The sequence below is a fragment of the Hyla sarda genome, chromosome 10 (assembly GCF_029499605.1).
Source record: "Hyla sarda isolate aHylSar1 chromosome 10, aHylSar1.hap1, whole genome shotgun sequence".
Lineage (NCBI taxonomy): Eukaryota > Metazoa > Chordata > Amphibia > Anura > Hylidae > Hyla > Hyla sarda.
In genome coordinates this window covers 4,736,111-4,750,605 of record NC_079198.1, presented here as the reverse complement: position 1 = coordinate 4,750,605, position 14,495 = coordinate 4,736,111, and the positions used below count along the sequence as shown (strand labels likewise).

Genomic DNA, 14,495 nt, shown 5'->3' with positions numbered 1-14,495 from the left:
CTCATCATTATATACATATTACACTCCTCATCATTATACACATATTACACCCCTCATCATTATACACATATTACACTCCTCATCATTATATACATATTACACCCCTCATCATTATATACATATTACACTCCTCATCATTATATACATATTACACTCCTCATCATTATACACATATTACACCTCTCATCATTATACACATATTACACTCCTCATCATTATACACATATTACACTCCTCATCATTATATACATATTACACTCCTCATCATTATATACATATTACACTCCTCATCATTATATACATATTACACTCCTCATCATTATATACATATTACACCTCTCATCATTATATACATATGACACCTCTCATCATTATATACATATTACACTCCTCATCATTATACACATATTACACCTCTCATCATTATATACATATTACACCTCTCATCATTATATACATATTACACTCCTCATCATTATATACATATTACACCTCTCATCATTATATACATATTACACTCCTCATCATTATACACATATTACACTCCTCATCATTATACACATATTACACTCCCCATCATTATACACATATTACACTCCTCATCATTATATACATATTACACCCCTCATCATTATACACATATTACACCTCTCATCATTATACACATATTACACCCCTCATCATTATATACATATTACACCCCTCATCATTATATACATATTACACCCCTCATCATTATATACATATTACACCCCTCATCATTATATACATATTACACCCCTCATCATTATATACATATTACACCCCTCATCATTATACACATATTACACCCCTCATCATTATATACATATTACACCCCTCATCATTATACACATATTACACCCCTCATCATTATACACATATTACACCTCTCATCATTATACACATATTACACTCCTCATCATTATATACATATTACACTCCTCATCATTATATACATATTACACTCCTCATCATTATACACATATTACACTCCTCATCATTATATACATATTACACTCCTCATCATTATATACATATTACACCTCTCATCATTATATACATATTACACTCCTCATCATTATACACATATTACACTCCTCATCATTATATACATATTATACCCCTCATCATTATATACATATTACACCTCTCATCATTATACACATATTACACTCCTCATCATTATATACATATTACACTCCTCATCATTATATACATATTACACTCCTCATCATTATACACATATTACACTCCTCATCATTATATACATATTACACTCCTCATCATTATATACATATTACACCTCTCATCATTATATACATATTACACTCCTCATCATTATACACATATTACACTCCTCATCATTATACACATATTACACTCCAGCTCCACCATGTTCTATGTAGTATTTGGGGTGACATTATACCCAGCAGTCGCCCATGTAGAGATTAGTAGATATAACCCTTATACATGGGGCCTGAAGGTAAAAGAGACCCCAGACCTGTGGCTCCGCAGACCGTGAGTATAACTTCTGTGCACGTTGTCATCTGTGATTATAGGGGGAGAAATGTGTCTGCAACCTAACATGATGTCTGAGGCCACATGAAAGACCCCTCATCTCTGCTACTGAGTTTGGGGTACAGGATGGTGACACTTGGGGTACAGGATGGTGACACTTGGGGTACAGGATGGTGATGATGATTAGAGATGAGCGAACTTACAGTAAATTCGATTCGTCACAAACTTCTCGGCTCGGCAGTTGATGACTTATCCTGCATAAATTAGTTCAGCTCCGGTGGCTGGAGACTCTTTCCTAGGACTGTATCCTCCTTCTCCAGCCACGGGAGCACCTGAAGGCTGAACTAATTTATGCAGGATAAGTCATCAACTGCCGAGCCGAGAAGTTTGTGACGAATCGAATTTACTGTAAGTTCGCTCATCTCTAATGATGACACTTGGGGTACAGGATGATGATGATGACGACGACACTTGGGGTACAGGATAACACTTCCCGATTGGTTTTGGTGGTCAGTGATGCTCTGTCCCGTAGGGTCGGAGTTCCCCGGTGGGTTTTGGTGGTCAGTGATGCTCTGTCCCGTAGGGTCGGAGTTCCCCGGTGGGTTTTGGTGGTCAGTGATGCTCTGTCCCGTAGGGTCGGGGTTCCCCGGTGGGTTTTGGTGGTCAGTGATGCTCTGTCCCGTAGGGTCGGGGTTCCCCGGTGGGTTTTGGTGGTCAGTGATGCTCTGTCCCGTAGGGTCGGGGTTCCCCGGTTGGTTTTGGTGGTCAGTGATGCTCTGTCCCGTAGGGTCGGAGTTCCCCGGTGGGTTTTGGTGGTCAGTGATGCTCTGTCCCGTAGGGTCGGGGTTCCCCGGTGGGTTTTGTGGGTCAGTGATGCTCTGTCCCGTAGGGTCGGGGTTCCCCGGTGGGTTTTGGTGGTCAGTGATGCTCTGTCCCGTAGGGTCGGGGTTCCCCGGTTGGTTTTGGTGGTCAGTGATGCTCTGTCCCGTAGGGTCGGGGTTCTCCGGTGGGTTTTGGTGGTCAGTGATGCTCTGTCCCGTAGGTTCGGGGTTCCCCGGTTGGTTTTGGTGGTCAGTGATGCTCTGTCCCGTAGGGTCGGGGGTACCCGGTGGGTTTTGTGGGTCAGTGATGCTCTGTCCCGTAGGGTCGGGGTTCCCCGGTGGGTTTTGGTGGTCAGTGATGCTCTGTCCCGTAGGGTCGGGGTTCCCCGGTGGGTTTTGGTGGTCAGTGATGCTCTGTCCCGTAGGGTCGGGGTTCTCCGGTGGGTTTTGGTGGTCAGTGATGCTCTGTCCCGTAGGGTTGGGGTTCTCCGGTGGGTTTTTGGTGGTCAGTGATGCTCTGTCCTGTAGGGTCGGAGTTCTCCGGTGGGTTTTGGTGGTCAGTGATGCTCTGTCCCGTAGGGTCGGGGTTCCCCGGTGGGTTTTGTGGGTCAGTGATGCTCTGTCCCGTAGGGTCGGAGTTCCCCGGTGGGTTTTGGGGGTCAGTGATGCTCTGTCCCGTAGGGTCGGGGTTCCCCGGTGGGTTTTGGGGGTCAGTGATGCTCTGTCCCGTAGGGTTGGGGGTACCCGGTGGGTTTTGGTGGTCAGTGATGCTCTGTCCTGTAGGGTCGGAGTTCTCCGGTGGGTTTTGGTGGTCAGTGATGCTCTGTCCCGTAGGGTCGGGGTTCCCCGGTGGGTTTTGTGGGTCAGTGATGCTCTGTCCCGTAGGGTCGGAGTTCCCCGGTGGGTTTTGGGGGTCAGTGATGCTCTGTCCCGTAGGGTCGGGGTTCCCCGGTGGGTTTTGGGGGTCAGTGATGCTCTGTCCCGTAGGGTCGGGGGTACCCGGTGGGTTTTGGTGGTCAGTGATGCTCTGTCCCGTAGGGTCGGGGTTCTCCGGTGGGTTTTTGGTGGTCAGTGATGCTCTGTCCCGTAGGGTCGGGGTTCTCCGGTGGGTTTTGGTGGTCAGTGATGCTCTGTACCGTAGGGTCGGAGTTCTCCGGTGGGTTTTGGTGGTCAGTGATGCTCTGTCCCGTAGGGTCGGAGTTACCCGGTGGGTTTTGTGGGTCAGTGATGCTCTGTCCTGTAGGGTCGGGGTTCCCCGGTGGGTTTTGGTGGTCAGTGATGCTCTGTCCCGTATGGTCTGAGTTCTCCGGTGGGTTTTGGTGGTCAGTGATGTTCTGTCCCGTAGGGTCGGGGTTCCCCGGTGGGTTTTGGGGGTCAGTGATGCTCTGTCCCGTAGGGTCGGGGGTACCCGGTGGGTTTTGGTGGTCAGTGATGCTCTGTCCCGTAGGGTCGGGGTTCTCCGGTGGGTTTTTGGTGGTCAGTGATGCTCTGTCCCGTAGGGTCGGGGTTCTCCGGTGGGTTTTGGTGGTCAGTGATGCTCTGTACCGTAGGGTCGGAGTTCTCCGGTGGGTTTTGGTGGTCAGTGATGCTCTGTCCCGTAGGGTCGGAGTTACCCGGTGGGTTTTGTGGGTCAGTGATGCTCTGTCCTGTAGGGTCGGGGTTCCCCGGTGGGTTTTGGTGGTCAGTGATGCTCTGTCCCGTATGGTCTGAGTTCTCCGGTGGGTTTTGGTGGTCAGTGATGCTCTGTCCCGTAGGGTCGGGGTTCCCCGGTTGGTTTTGGTGGTCAGTGATGCTCTGTCCCGTAGGGTCGGGGTTCCCCGGTGGGTTTTGGTGGTCAGTGATGCTCTGTCCCGTAGGGTCGGGGGTACCCGGTGGGTTTTTGGTGGTCAGTGATGCTCTGTCCCGTAGGGTCGGGGTTCCCCGGTTGGTTTTGGTGGTCAGTGATGCTCTGTCCCGTAGGGTCGGGGTTCTCCGGTTGGTTTTGGTGGTCAGTGATGCTCTGTCCCGTAGGGTCGGGGGTACCCGGTGGGTTTTTGGTGGTCAGTGATGCTCTGTCCCGTAGGGTCGGGGTTCCCCGGTTGGTTTTGGTGGTCAGTGATGCTCTGTCCCGTAGGGTCGGGGTTCCCCGGTGGGTTTTGGTGGTCAGTGATGCTCTGTCCCGTATGGTCTGAGTTCTCCGGTGGGTTTTTGGTGGTCAGTGATGCTCTGTCCCGTAGGGTCGGGGTTCCCCGGTGGGTTTTGGGGGTCAGTGATGCTCTGTCCCGTAGGGTCGGGGTTCCCCGGTTGGTTTTGGGGGTCAGTGATGCTCTGTCCCGTAGGGTCGGGGTTCCCCGGTTGGTTTTGGTGGTCAGTGATGCTCTGTCCCGTAGGGTCGGGGTTCCCCGGTTGGTTTTTGGTGGTCAGTGATGCTCTGTCCCGTAGGGTCGGGGTTCTCCGGTGGGTTTTGGTGGTCAGTGATGCTCTGTCCCGTAGGGTCGGAGTTCCCCGGTGGGTTTTGGTGGTCAGTGATGCTCTGTCCCGTAGGGTCGGGGTTCCCCGGGATGTTTTGGTTCTCTCCTATTTTTAGCTTCCTGTTGCTCAATCCTCATGACTCATCCTGTTACTTTCTGTTTTCGTTTTCTCGCTTTGACCCTTGAGGAGCAGGAAACGATCGGAGTTTCTCTCTGTATCTCGGCTGAAGAGCTGACACTCACCGTCCCCCTATATACCCCCAGTCTCATGTCATCCTATGTAGATATATGTATCTCAGCTGATGAGTCTGCCCCCTTGGTGTGGGGGGGGGGGTCTATCGTGTTGTATTGGGGGGGTGACTGTCGTGTTGCGTTTGGCGAGGGGGGGGGGGGGGTCTGTCGTGTTTTATTTTGGGGAGCGACTGTTTGGTTTCGTGGCCCCATCCCCCGGCTGTTGTCTGTAGGTGAGGGTTGTGCAATGTTCGCAGCTTGTGTACGTTCCGTTGCTTGTGGATGTGGAGCACCTGACAAGACGTCGTGTTCTGACCTGGAGTAACCCCGTCCTGTGTGTCTGGATTATGTGTCTCTGCGGCTCGGCTGTCATTCTTCTCCAGGCGCTCACACCAACCAGATCTGCAGAGCACAAAGATACCAGGGTCCCCGAGAGACTGTGGGTGCCCCCCTCCGAGACTGCCAAGACTGTGGGTGCCCCCCTCTGAGACTACAAGACTGTGGGTGCCCCCCTCTGAGACTACAAGACTGTGGGTGCCCCCCTCCGAGACTACCAAGACTGTGGGTGCCCCCCTCCGAGACTACCAAGACTGTGGGTGCCCCCCTCCGAGACTACCAAGACTGTGGGTGCCCCCCTCCGAGACTACCAAGACTGTGGGTGCCCCCCTCCGAGACTACCAAGACTGTGGGTGCCCCCCTCCGAGACTACCAAGACTGTGGGTGCCCCCCTCCGAGACTACCAAGACTGTGGGTGCCCCCCTCCGAGACTACCAAGACTGTGGGTGCCCCCCTCCGAGACTACCAAGACTGTGGGTGCCCCCCTCCGAGACTACCAAGACTGTGGGTGCCCCCCTCCGAGACTACCAAGACTGTGGGTGCCCCCCTCTGAGACTACCAAGACTGTGGGTGCCCCCCTCTGAGACTACCAAGACTGTGGGTGCCCCCCTCTGAGACTACCAAGACTGTGGGTGCCCCCCTCTGAGACTACCAAGACTGTGGGTGCCCCCCTCTGAGACTACCAAGACTGTGGGTGCCCCCCTCTGAGACTACCAAGACTGTGGGTGCCCCCCTCTGAGACTACCAAGACTGTGGGTGCCCCCCTCTGAGACTACCAAGACTGTGGGTGCCCCCCTCTGAGACTACCAAGACTGTGGGTGCCCCCCTCTGAGACTACCAAGACTGTGGGTGCCCCCCTCTGAGACTACCAAGACTGTGGGTGCCCCCCTCTGAGACTACCAAGACTGTGGGTGCCCCCCTTTGAGACTACCAAGACTGTGGGTGCCCCCCTCCGAGACTACCAAGACTGTGGGTGCCCCCCTCTGAGACTACAAAACTGTGGGTGCCCCCCTCCAAGGCTTCAGAGACTGTGGGTGTCCCTCCTCTAGGACCGCAGAGTTTGCAGGCACCTACCTTTTAGGAGTCTTGCCTAGACTGTGGGTGCCCCTTTTCATGTGACCCCTCTGTAGCCCCCCCCCCCCCCCCCCCTGTGGAGAATGGTCCCCGCTCTCCGCTCCTGGCTGTAGGGATCTGGACTGATCACTGTTGATCTCCGGTCAGGACACAGGATCAGAGAGGAGTCGGCTGTGATGGGGAAGCCGGGGGTCTACATACAGGTATGAGGACCCCTGCAGCCCCTGTCCGTGTGTCGTCAGGTTCCTCCTTACATTGTTCTGTAATCAGGTGATCAGACGCTTCGGGCCCCTAATGCTATGGCCGCCCCGGTGTATATAGAGCAACAGGTGGAATAGGGACACAAACCATCTTAATACCATACGACAGAGGTGTCCAAACTGTGGCCCTCCAGATGATGCAAAACTACAACTCCCAGCATGCCCGGACAGCCAACGGCTGTCCGGGCATGCTGGGAGTTGTAGTTTTGCAACAGCTGGAAGAACCCTGGTCAAAAAACACAGCATTGAGCACTGTGATTTTCTGTGGGTCAGACTGGTGATCACATGACCCAGTTACAGGAATGAAATACATTGATGCAACGGCTGTCCGGGCATGCTGGGAGTTGTAGTTATGCAACATCTGGAGGACCACAGTTTGGACGCCTCTGCCATATGACGTGTCCATCGTACAGTTTGGTTTTAGAGTCAAAGATCTTGTATGTTGGTGTCTTATGAAGAGTAAGATCCCGTCTGGTCACCACCTTCGGGTGCCGCGTCCCTGGATTGGCCCCGTTGTGTTCTCCTGCCCCGTGGCCCCTTGACTCCTCCTTCAGCTCGTAGGCAGCGTCCTGACTCCCCGCAGGTCTCCGGTGTCGGGGTGCCCCCTCCGCAGTCTGGTGTCCTCCTTTATCTTCGCAGACATTCTTCTTCCCAGATGTGACATCACAGCGCCCTCTACCAGTCACTGTTGGCGCATCGGCGCTATGATGTCACTACAGACTGCGGACGGGGCGCCATGACACCGGAGAGCCGGGAAGGTAGGGATGTCCCCATACCATGTTTTTCAAGACAGATAACGAGTACTGAAAGTACTCACCGATACCAATTACCGATATTTTGACTGGGTTTTGTTTTTGTTTTGGGAAAAGGAGTGTATTTTTAGTTTTTATTAGTGGACGGGCTTTTTTATATAAAAAAAAAAAATCTTATTTTATTTAAGGGGTGGAGGGGAGATTAAGCCTTTTATTAGGGAAGGGGTTAATTCACATTTATTTTATTTATTTTTTATACACGTTTTTTTATAACTTTTTTTTACTCCCCATAGGGCACTATTACATGCGATCTGTAGCTCTGCCATAGCATAGCAGTGATCATAGTTATCGGCGCTCCTTTCCTAATGCCTGCCATGTCTAACAGCAGTAAAGGAGCGACGATCGGACGGCACGGAGCACAATAAGGGACCTCCGACCGTCCTCACAGCTGATCGGGACAACGCGATTTCACCGCAGTGATTCCGATCAGCATCCCTGAGCTAACCGGCAGTTAAAGGGGTACTCCACCCCTAGACATCTTATCCCCTATACAAAGGATAGGGGATAAGATGTCTGATCGCGGGGGTCCCGCCGCTGGGGACCCCCGCAATATAGCACGCGGCACCCACCTGTTACTGCTCCGGAAGCGCTGGAGGGTCTGGGTCTTGACCGTGGGGACGGAGCAGTAATAGGTGGGTGCTGTTTGCTATATTGAGACCCCCCGCGATCAGACATCTTATCCCCTATCCTTTGGATAGGGGATAAGATGTCTAGGGGGGGGAGTACCCCTTTAACTTCAGGACTTTTAGATGCCACGATCGACTTTGATCGTGGCGTCTAAAAGGTTAATGGGGGACATCTCCGCGATCGGTTATGTTCGGCATTGGCAACAGCTCCCGGCTATGAGGCGCGCTCAGCTGCATCTCTGTGATACCTGCCGGCGGGGGAGTATCGGATTAGGTATCGGGACATTCCTACAGGGAGGTAAGTGTATATTCCCACCGGCAGCCCCTTTATTCTGGTTATTGTAGTGCACCAGGCGGATTCATACCATGTGATCTTTGAGCCCCTGTTCTCTGCGGCAGTGGACTGAGCTGCTCCTGACTCGCTGCTTAGATCAGCCAAAACCATTGTGATTGGGGGGGGGGGGGGGGTCTGAGGCTGCAGTGAGAGCGGTCGCTTCCCCATCCCCCCACATCACTGATCCTCTCTGGAGTAGAAGGCAGTATCTGCCCTGCCAAGAAGCGGGCACCGGACGGGCGCTGCAGCACATTGTATTGTCGTTGATAGTATTGTAAAGTGTAAGGGTGGGGGAATACAGGATGTGGGGGTTCACAGGGCGAAGGGCTCGCAGGTTTGGGGGTACACAGGGTGAAGGGCTCGCAGGGTTGAGGGGTCACAGGGCGAAGGGCTCGCAGGCTTGGGGGGTTCACAAGGCGAAGGGCTCGCAGGTTTGGGGGTACACAGGGTGAAGGGCTCGCAGGGTTGAGGGGTCACAGGGTGAAGGGCTTGCAGGGCTGGGGGTACACAGGGTGAAGGGCTCGCAGGGCTGGGGGTACACAGGGTGAAGGGCTCGCAGGGCTGGGGGTACACAGGGTGAAGGGCTCGCAGGGCTGGGGGTACACAGGGTGAAGGGCTCGCAGGGCTGGGGGTACACAGGGTGAAGGGCTCACAGGGCTAGGGGTACACAGGGTGAAGGGCTCGCAGGGCTGGGGGGGTACACAGGGTGAAGGGCTCGTAGGGCTGGGGGGGGTACACAAGGTGAAGGGCTCGCAGGGCTGGGGGTACACAGGGTGAAGGGCTCGCAGGGTTGGGGGTACACAGGGTGAAGGGCTCGCAGGGTTGGGGGGACATGATGTGCAGGGGTGGAGGGCACTCTGGGGTATGCAGGGTAAGGGCTGTCCACATGGCCCCCACATATGTAATACAGGGTAGAATGACCCCCTACACTAGGGGGAGCCCTTTTCGCGGGCAGTGTGCCAGGCTTGGTCTGATGAATGGTGAGTAGACGAGGCCGTCATTGTGCCCCTGCAGGCAGAGGTTGGCACCCGGCTGCCCCATTGTGGGTGACTGTGCTCTCAGTATCTTCCTTAATCCTCAGTATTAGCCTCTCCCGGGGTGGGCTGCCGCAGGGCCTGGACGAGCGCATCTTCTCCCCCTCAGCGGTCTCTGCCGTCTACAGTACGGTAAGTATGTCCGTCCTGATCATTATACACGGGGGTCCGAGATAGTCACATATTTCTCCAGTATCTTATTTGGCGCTTTAGGCGGGGGCCATATGGCGGTTATATAACCGCGGTCACCCCCAAAAAATAAATGGCTGCTTAGCGCTGTGGGGGTTGCTCTGTGACGCAAGGTAAGTAAATGGGGTCGTACAGTGACCCAAAAATAAACTACTGCGTTTGTCAAGTTGTGGGCACTTGGCCTCATTTACTTGCCCCAGGGTGCCTCCAGCTGTTGCAAAACTACAACTCCCAGCATGCCCGGACAGCCAAAGGCTGTCCGGGCATGCTGGGAGTTGTAGTTTTGCAACAGCTGGAGGCGCCCTGATTGGGAAACACTGACTTTTCTGGAGTCACTCCTGACGCTGTGCTTTTTCCTGCAGGTCGCTGCGCAGGTGGCGAGACAGCCCGGGCCCCCTGCCCCCTCACCTTATTCTACCCATGACTTGACCAAGGGCCATCCGAACCTGGCCGCAACCCCACCAGGACATGCTGCTTCTCCAGGACTCTCACAGGTAAAGGGGGGTGCCTAATATGAGGGGGGTGGGGAGGGGTCACAGCAGCACAGAGTATATCAGGAGACGAGAGTACTGATCTAGTGGAGGGAGCAGAGATCACAGCAGTACAGAGTATATCAGGAGGGGAGTGTACTGATCTAGTGGAGGGGGCAGAGATCACCGCAGTACAGAGTATATCCGGAGAGGAGTGTACTGATCTAGTGGAGGGAGCAGAGATCACAGCAGTACAGAGTATATCAGGAGGAGTGTACTGATCTAGTGGAGGGAGCAGAGATCACAGCAGTACAGAGTATATCAGGAGGGGAGTGTACTGATCTAGTGGAGGGAGCAGAGATCACCGCAATACAGAGTATATCCGGAGAGGAGTGTACTGATCTAGTGGAGGGAGCAGAGATCACCGCAGTACAGAGTATATCCGGAGAGGAGTGTACTGATCTAGTGGAGGGAGCAGAGATCACAGCAGTACAGAGTATATCAGGAGAGGAGTGTACTGATCTAGTGGAGGGAGCAGAGATCACAGCAGTACAGAGTATATCCGGAGAGGAGTGTACTGATCTAGTGGAGGGAGCAGAGATCACAGCAGGACAGAGTATATCCGTAGAGGAGTGTACTGATCTAGTGGAGGGAGCAGAGATCACAGCAGTACAGAGTATATCAGGAGAGGAGTGTACTGATCTAGTGGAGGGAGCAGAGATCACAGCAGTACAGAGTATATCAGGACAGGAGTGTACTGATCTAGTGGAGGGAGCAGAGATCACAGCAGGACAGAGTATATCCGGAGAGGAGTGTACTGATCTAGTGGAGGGAGCAGAGATCACAGCAGTACAGAGTATATCCGGAGAGGAGTGTACTGATCTAGTGGAGGGAGCAGAGATCACAGCAGTACAGAGTATATCAGGAGAGGAGTGTACTGATCTAGTGGAGGGAGCAGAGATCACAGCAGTACAGAGTATATCCGGAGAGGAGTGTACTGATCTAGTGGAGGGAGCAGAGATCACAGCAGGACAGAGTATATCCGTAGAGGAGTGTACTGATCTAGTGGAGGGAGCAGAGATCACAGCAGTACAGAGTATATCAGGAGAGGAGTGTACTGATCTAGTGGAGGGAGCAGAGATCACAGCAGTACAGAGTATATCAGGACAGGAGTGTACTGATCTAGTGGAGGGAGCAGAGATCACAGCAGTATAGAGTATATCAGGAGGAGTGTACTGATCTAGTGGAGGGAGCAGAGATCACAGCAGTACAGAGTATATCAGGAGAGGAGTGTACTGATCTAGTGGAGGGAGCAGAGATCACAGCAGTACAGAGTATATCAGAAGGCTGTCCGGGCATGCTGGGAGTTGTAGTTTTGCAACATCTGGAGGCGCCCTGATTGGGAAGCACTTGATTATGTAGTGGAAGACACATTTGTCTCAGCAGCACAGAGGATTTCAGGAGTGACGCAGGAGAAGGTCATGAATGTTCCCCCTGCAGTGGTTTCTCTTCTGCGGCATTATTGGGCTGAGAGGGTGCGGGGAGTAATTATGGCTAATTTCCTTGTGTTTCAGCTAATTGCTGGCCCTGCACCCCTCTGGGGAAATTGCAGATTCCGGAGCCGATGAGCCCCCCCCCTTATTGCTGAATATGGAGAATTATTTTTAGTCTTGTGACTGAATCGCGTTGTGACTATGTAGGATCCTCAATGATAGAGAGAGTGGGGGCCTTTGTGTCCCTAGGGGTCCCATACCCCTTATAATGGTGATAGAGGGTCCATAGAGGAGACCCCTTCCCCGGTATAGACCCAACACACTGCGCCCTGTTGGTGAAGCCGGGTACTACACGATGGATGTCAGTTCATCCATCAGGCCCAATGTCATATAGAAGTGTATGATGGGAAGTCGTACTGTGCACCGGATATATCTGCAGAATACAAACTGAAAGTCACACTTGGTGCACAGTACAACTTCTCTAATCCTTATGCTGTCGGAAAGTCTTCATACCCTTTTCTCAGGACTTAGTTGAAGCCCCTTTGGCAGTGATTCCAGCCCCCAGTCTTCTGGAGGATGAGGCCACAAGGTTTACACGCTGAGATTTGGGGATTTTCGGCCATTCTTCTCTGTAGATCCCATCAGATTGGATGGGACGGTGGGTGAAGCCATTTTCTGCTCTCCCCAGAGATGTTCTATTGGGTTCGCGCTCTGACTGGGCCACTCAAGGACATTTACAGGGTTGTCCTTAAGTGTGTCCTATGTTGCCTTGGCCATGTGCTTAGGGGGCATTGTATTGTTGGGAGGTGAATGACCCCCCAGTCTGAGGTCCAGAGCTCAGGATCAGGATTTCATACAGAATATCTCTGTACATTGCTCCATTCAGCTTTCCCTCAACCCTGACAGTCTCCCTGTCTCCACAGCATGATGCTGCCCCCACCATGATCACTGTAGGGATGGTATTGGGCAGGTGATAGGCAGTACCTGGTTTCCCCCAGACATAATGCTGCCCCCTCCATGATCACTGTAGGGATGGTATTGGGCAGGTGATGGGCAGTGCCTGGTTTCCTCCAGACATGATGCTGCCCCCTCCATGATCACTGTAGGGATGGTATTGGGCAGGTGATGGGCAGTGCCTGGTTTCCTCCAGACATGATGCTGCCCCCACCATGATCACTGTAGGGATGGTATTGGGCAGGTGATGGGCAGTGCCTGGTTTCCCCCAGACATGATGCTGCCCCCACCATGAACACTGTAGGGAGGGTATTGGGCAGGTGATGGGCAGTACCTGGTTTCCTCCAGACATGATGCTGCCCCCACCATGATCACTGTAGGGATGGTATTGGGCAGGTGATGGGCAGTACCTGGTTTCCTCCAGACATGATGCTGCCCCCACCATGATCACTGTAGAGATGGTATTGGGCAGGTGATGGGCAGTACCTGGTTTCCCCCAGACATGATGCTGCCCCCACCATGATCACTGTAGGGATGGTATTGGGCAGGTGATGGGCAGTACCTGGTTTCCCCCCAGACATGATGCTGCCCCCACCATGATCACTGTAGGGATGGTATTGGGCAGGTGATGGGCAGTGCCTGGTTTCCCCCAGACATGATGCTGCCCCCACCATGATCACTGTAGGGATGGTATTGGGCAGGTGATGGGCAGTACCTGGTTTCCCCCCAGACATGATGCTGCCCCCACCATGATCACTGTAGGGATGGTATTGGGCAGGTGATGGGCAGTACCTGGTTTCCCCCAGACATGATGCTGCCCCCACCATGATCACTGTAGGGATGGTATTGGGCAGGTGATGGGCAGTGCCTGGTTTCTCCCAGACATGATGCTGCCCCCACCATGATCACTGTAGGGATGGTATTGGGCAGGTGATGGGCAGTGCCTGGTTTCCTCCAGACATGATGCTGCCCCCACCATGATCACTGTAGGGATGGTATTGGGCAGGTGATGGGCAGTGCCTGGTTTCTCCCAGACATGATGCTGCCCCCACCATGATCACTGTAGGGATGGTATTGGGCAGGTGATGGGCAGTGCCTGGTTTCCTCCAGACATGATGCTGCCCCCACCATGATCACTGTAGGGATGGTATTGGGCAGGTGATGGGCAGTACCTGGTCTCCTCCAGACATTATGCTGCCCCCACCATGATCACTGTAGGGCAGGTGATGGGCAGGTATTGGGCAGGTGATGGGCAGTGCCTGGTTTCACGTTCTCTTTATGGGGTTTTCAGATCAGAATAATGGGAGTAACACACACAGCAGCAGAACAGAATGGGACAGAAGTGAAGGGGTGTGAAGACTTTGTGAATGCGCTGTATACAGGATCACACTGCGGTGTATATAGATTGTGTCATCCCTCCCTTTCAGGCTTCTCTACATCTCTTGTCACAGGCCTCGTATGCCACCGGGCCGAGTGCAGCGGCCCCCACTCTCGTGTACCCTCAGCCGCCCCAGACGATGAGTACGCAGCCACAGACCCGCACTCCGGTGAGTAGCCGTCCTCACTTCTGACATTGGGCGTTTATTATAGATGTGTCGCTGCTGTCTGGTGTTTTCGGGATCCGTGTATTGGGGTGTAATGTTTACACGTAGTCCCCCCCACCCCCCATAGGAGATGAATAATTTGTGGCTGTACTGGGATGATACACAATCCCGGGATCTGGCTCCTCAGTCCCTACTACACCCCATCTGCTCAGTACTCTGGGTGCAAGAGAGGAGCGCCACCTGCTGTCTGATGTGCAGTAGTCAGTAGGGCAGTGTTTCCCCATCCAGGGAGCCTCCAGCGGTTGCAAAACTACAACTCCCAGCATGC

The 14,495-nt window shown here is 53.1% G+C and overlaps 1 protein-coding gene across 5 annotated transcripts in view; it reads left to right on the top strand.

The window, feature by feature from the left end:
- EIF4G3 (eukaryotic translation initiation factor 4 gamma 3) overlaps positions 1-14,495 on the top strand; it is a 74,500-nt gene that overhangs the window by 9,511 nt on the left and 50,494 nt on the right. For 3 of the 5 annotated variants that reach the window (XM_056543571.1, XM_056543574.1, XM_056543576.1), the window contains exons 2-4: positions 9,571-9,649; positions 10,069-10,200; positions 14,051-14,170. In XM_056543571.1, coding sequence (XP_056399546.1) covers positions 9,571-9,649; positions 10,069-10,200; positions 14,051-14,170 — 331 coding nt within the window. The remainder of the gene's footprint in view (positions 1-9,570; positions 9,650-10,068; positions 10,201-14,050; positions 14,171-14,495) is intronic. The other 2 variants (XM_056543573.1, XM_056543572.1) reach the window with 1 other exon arrangement.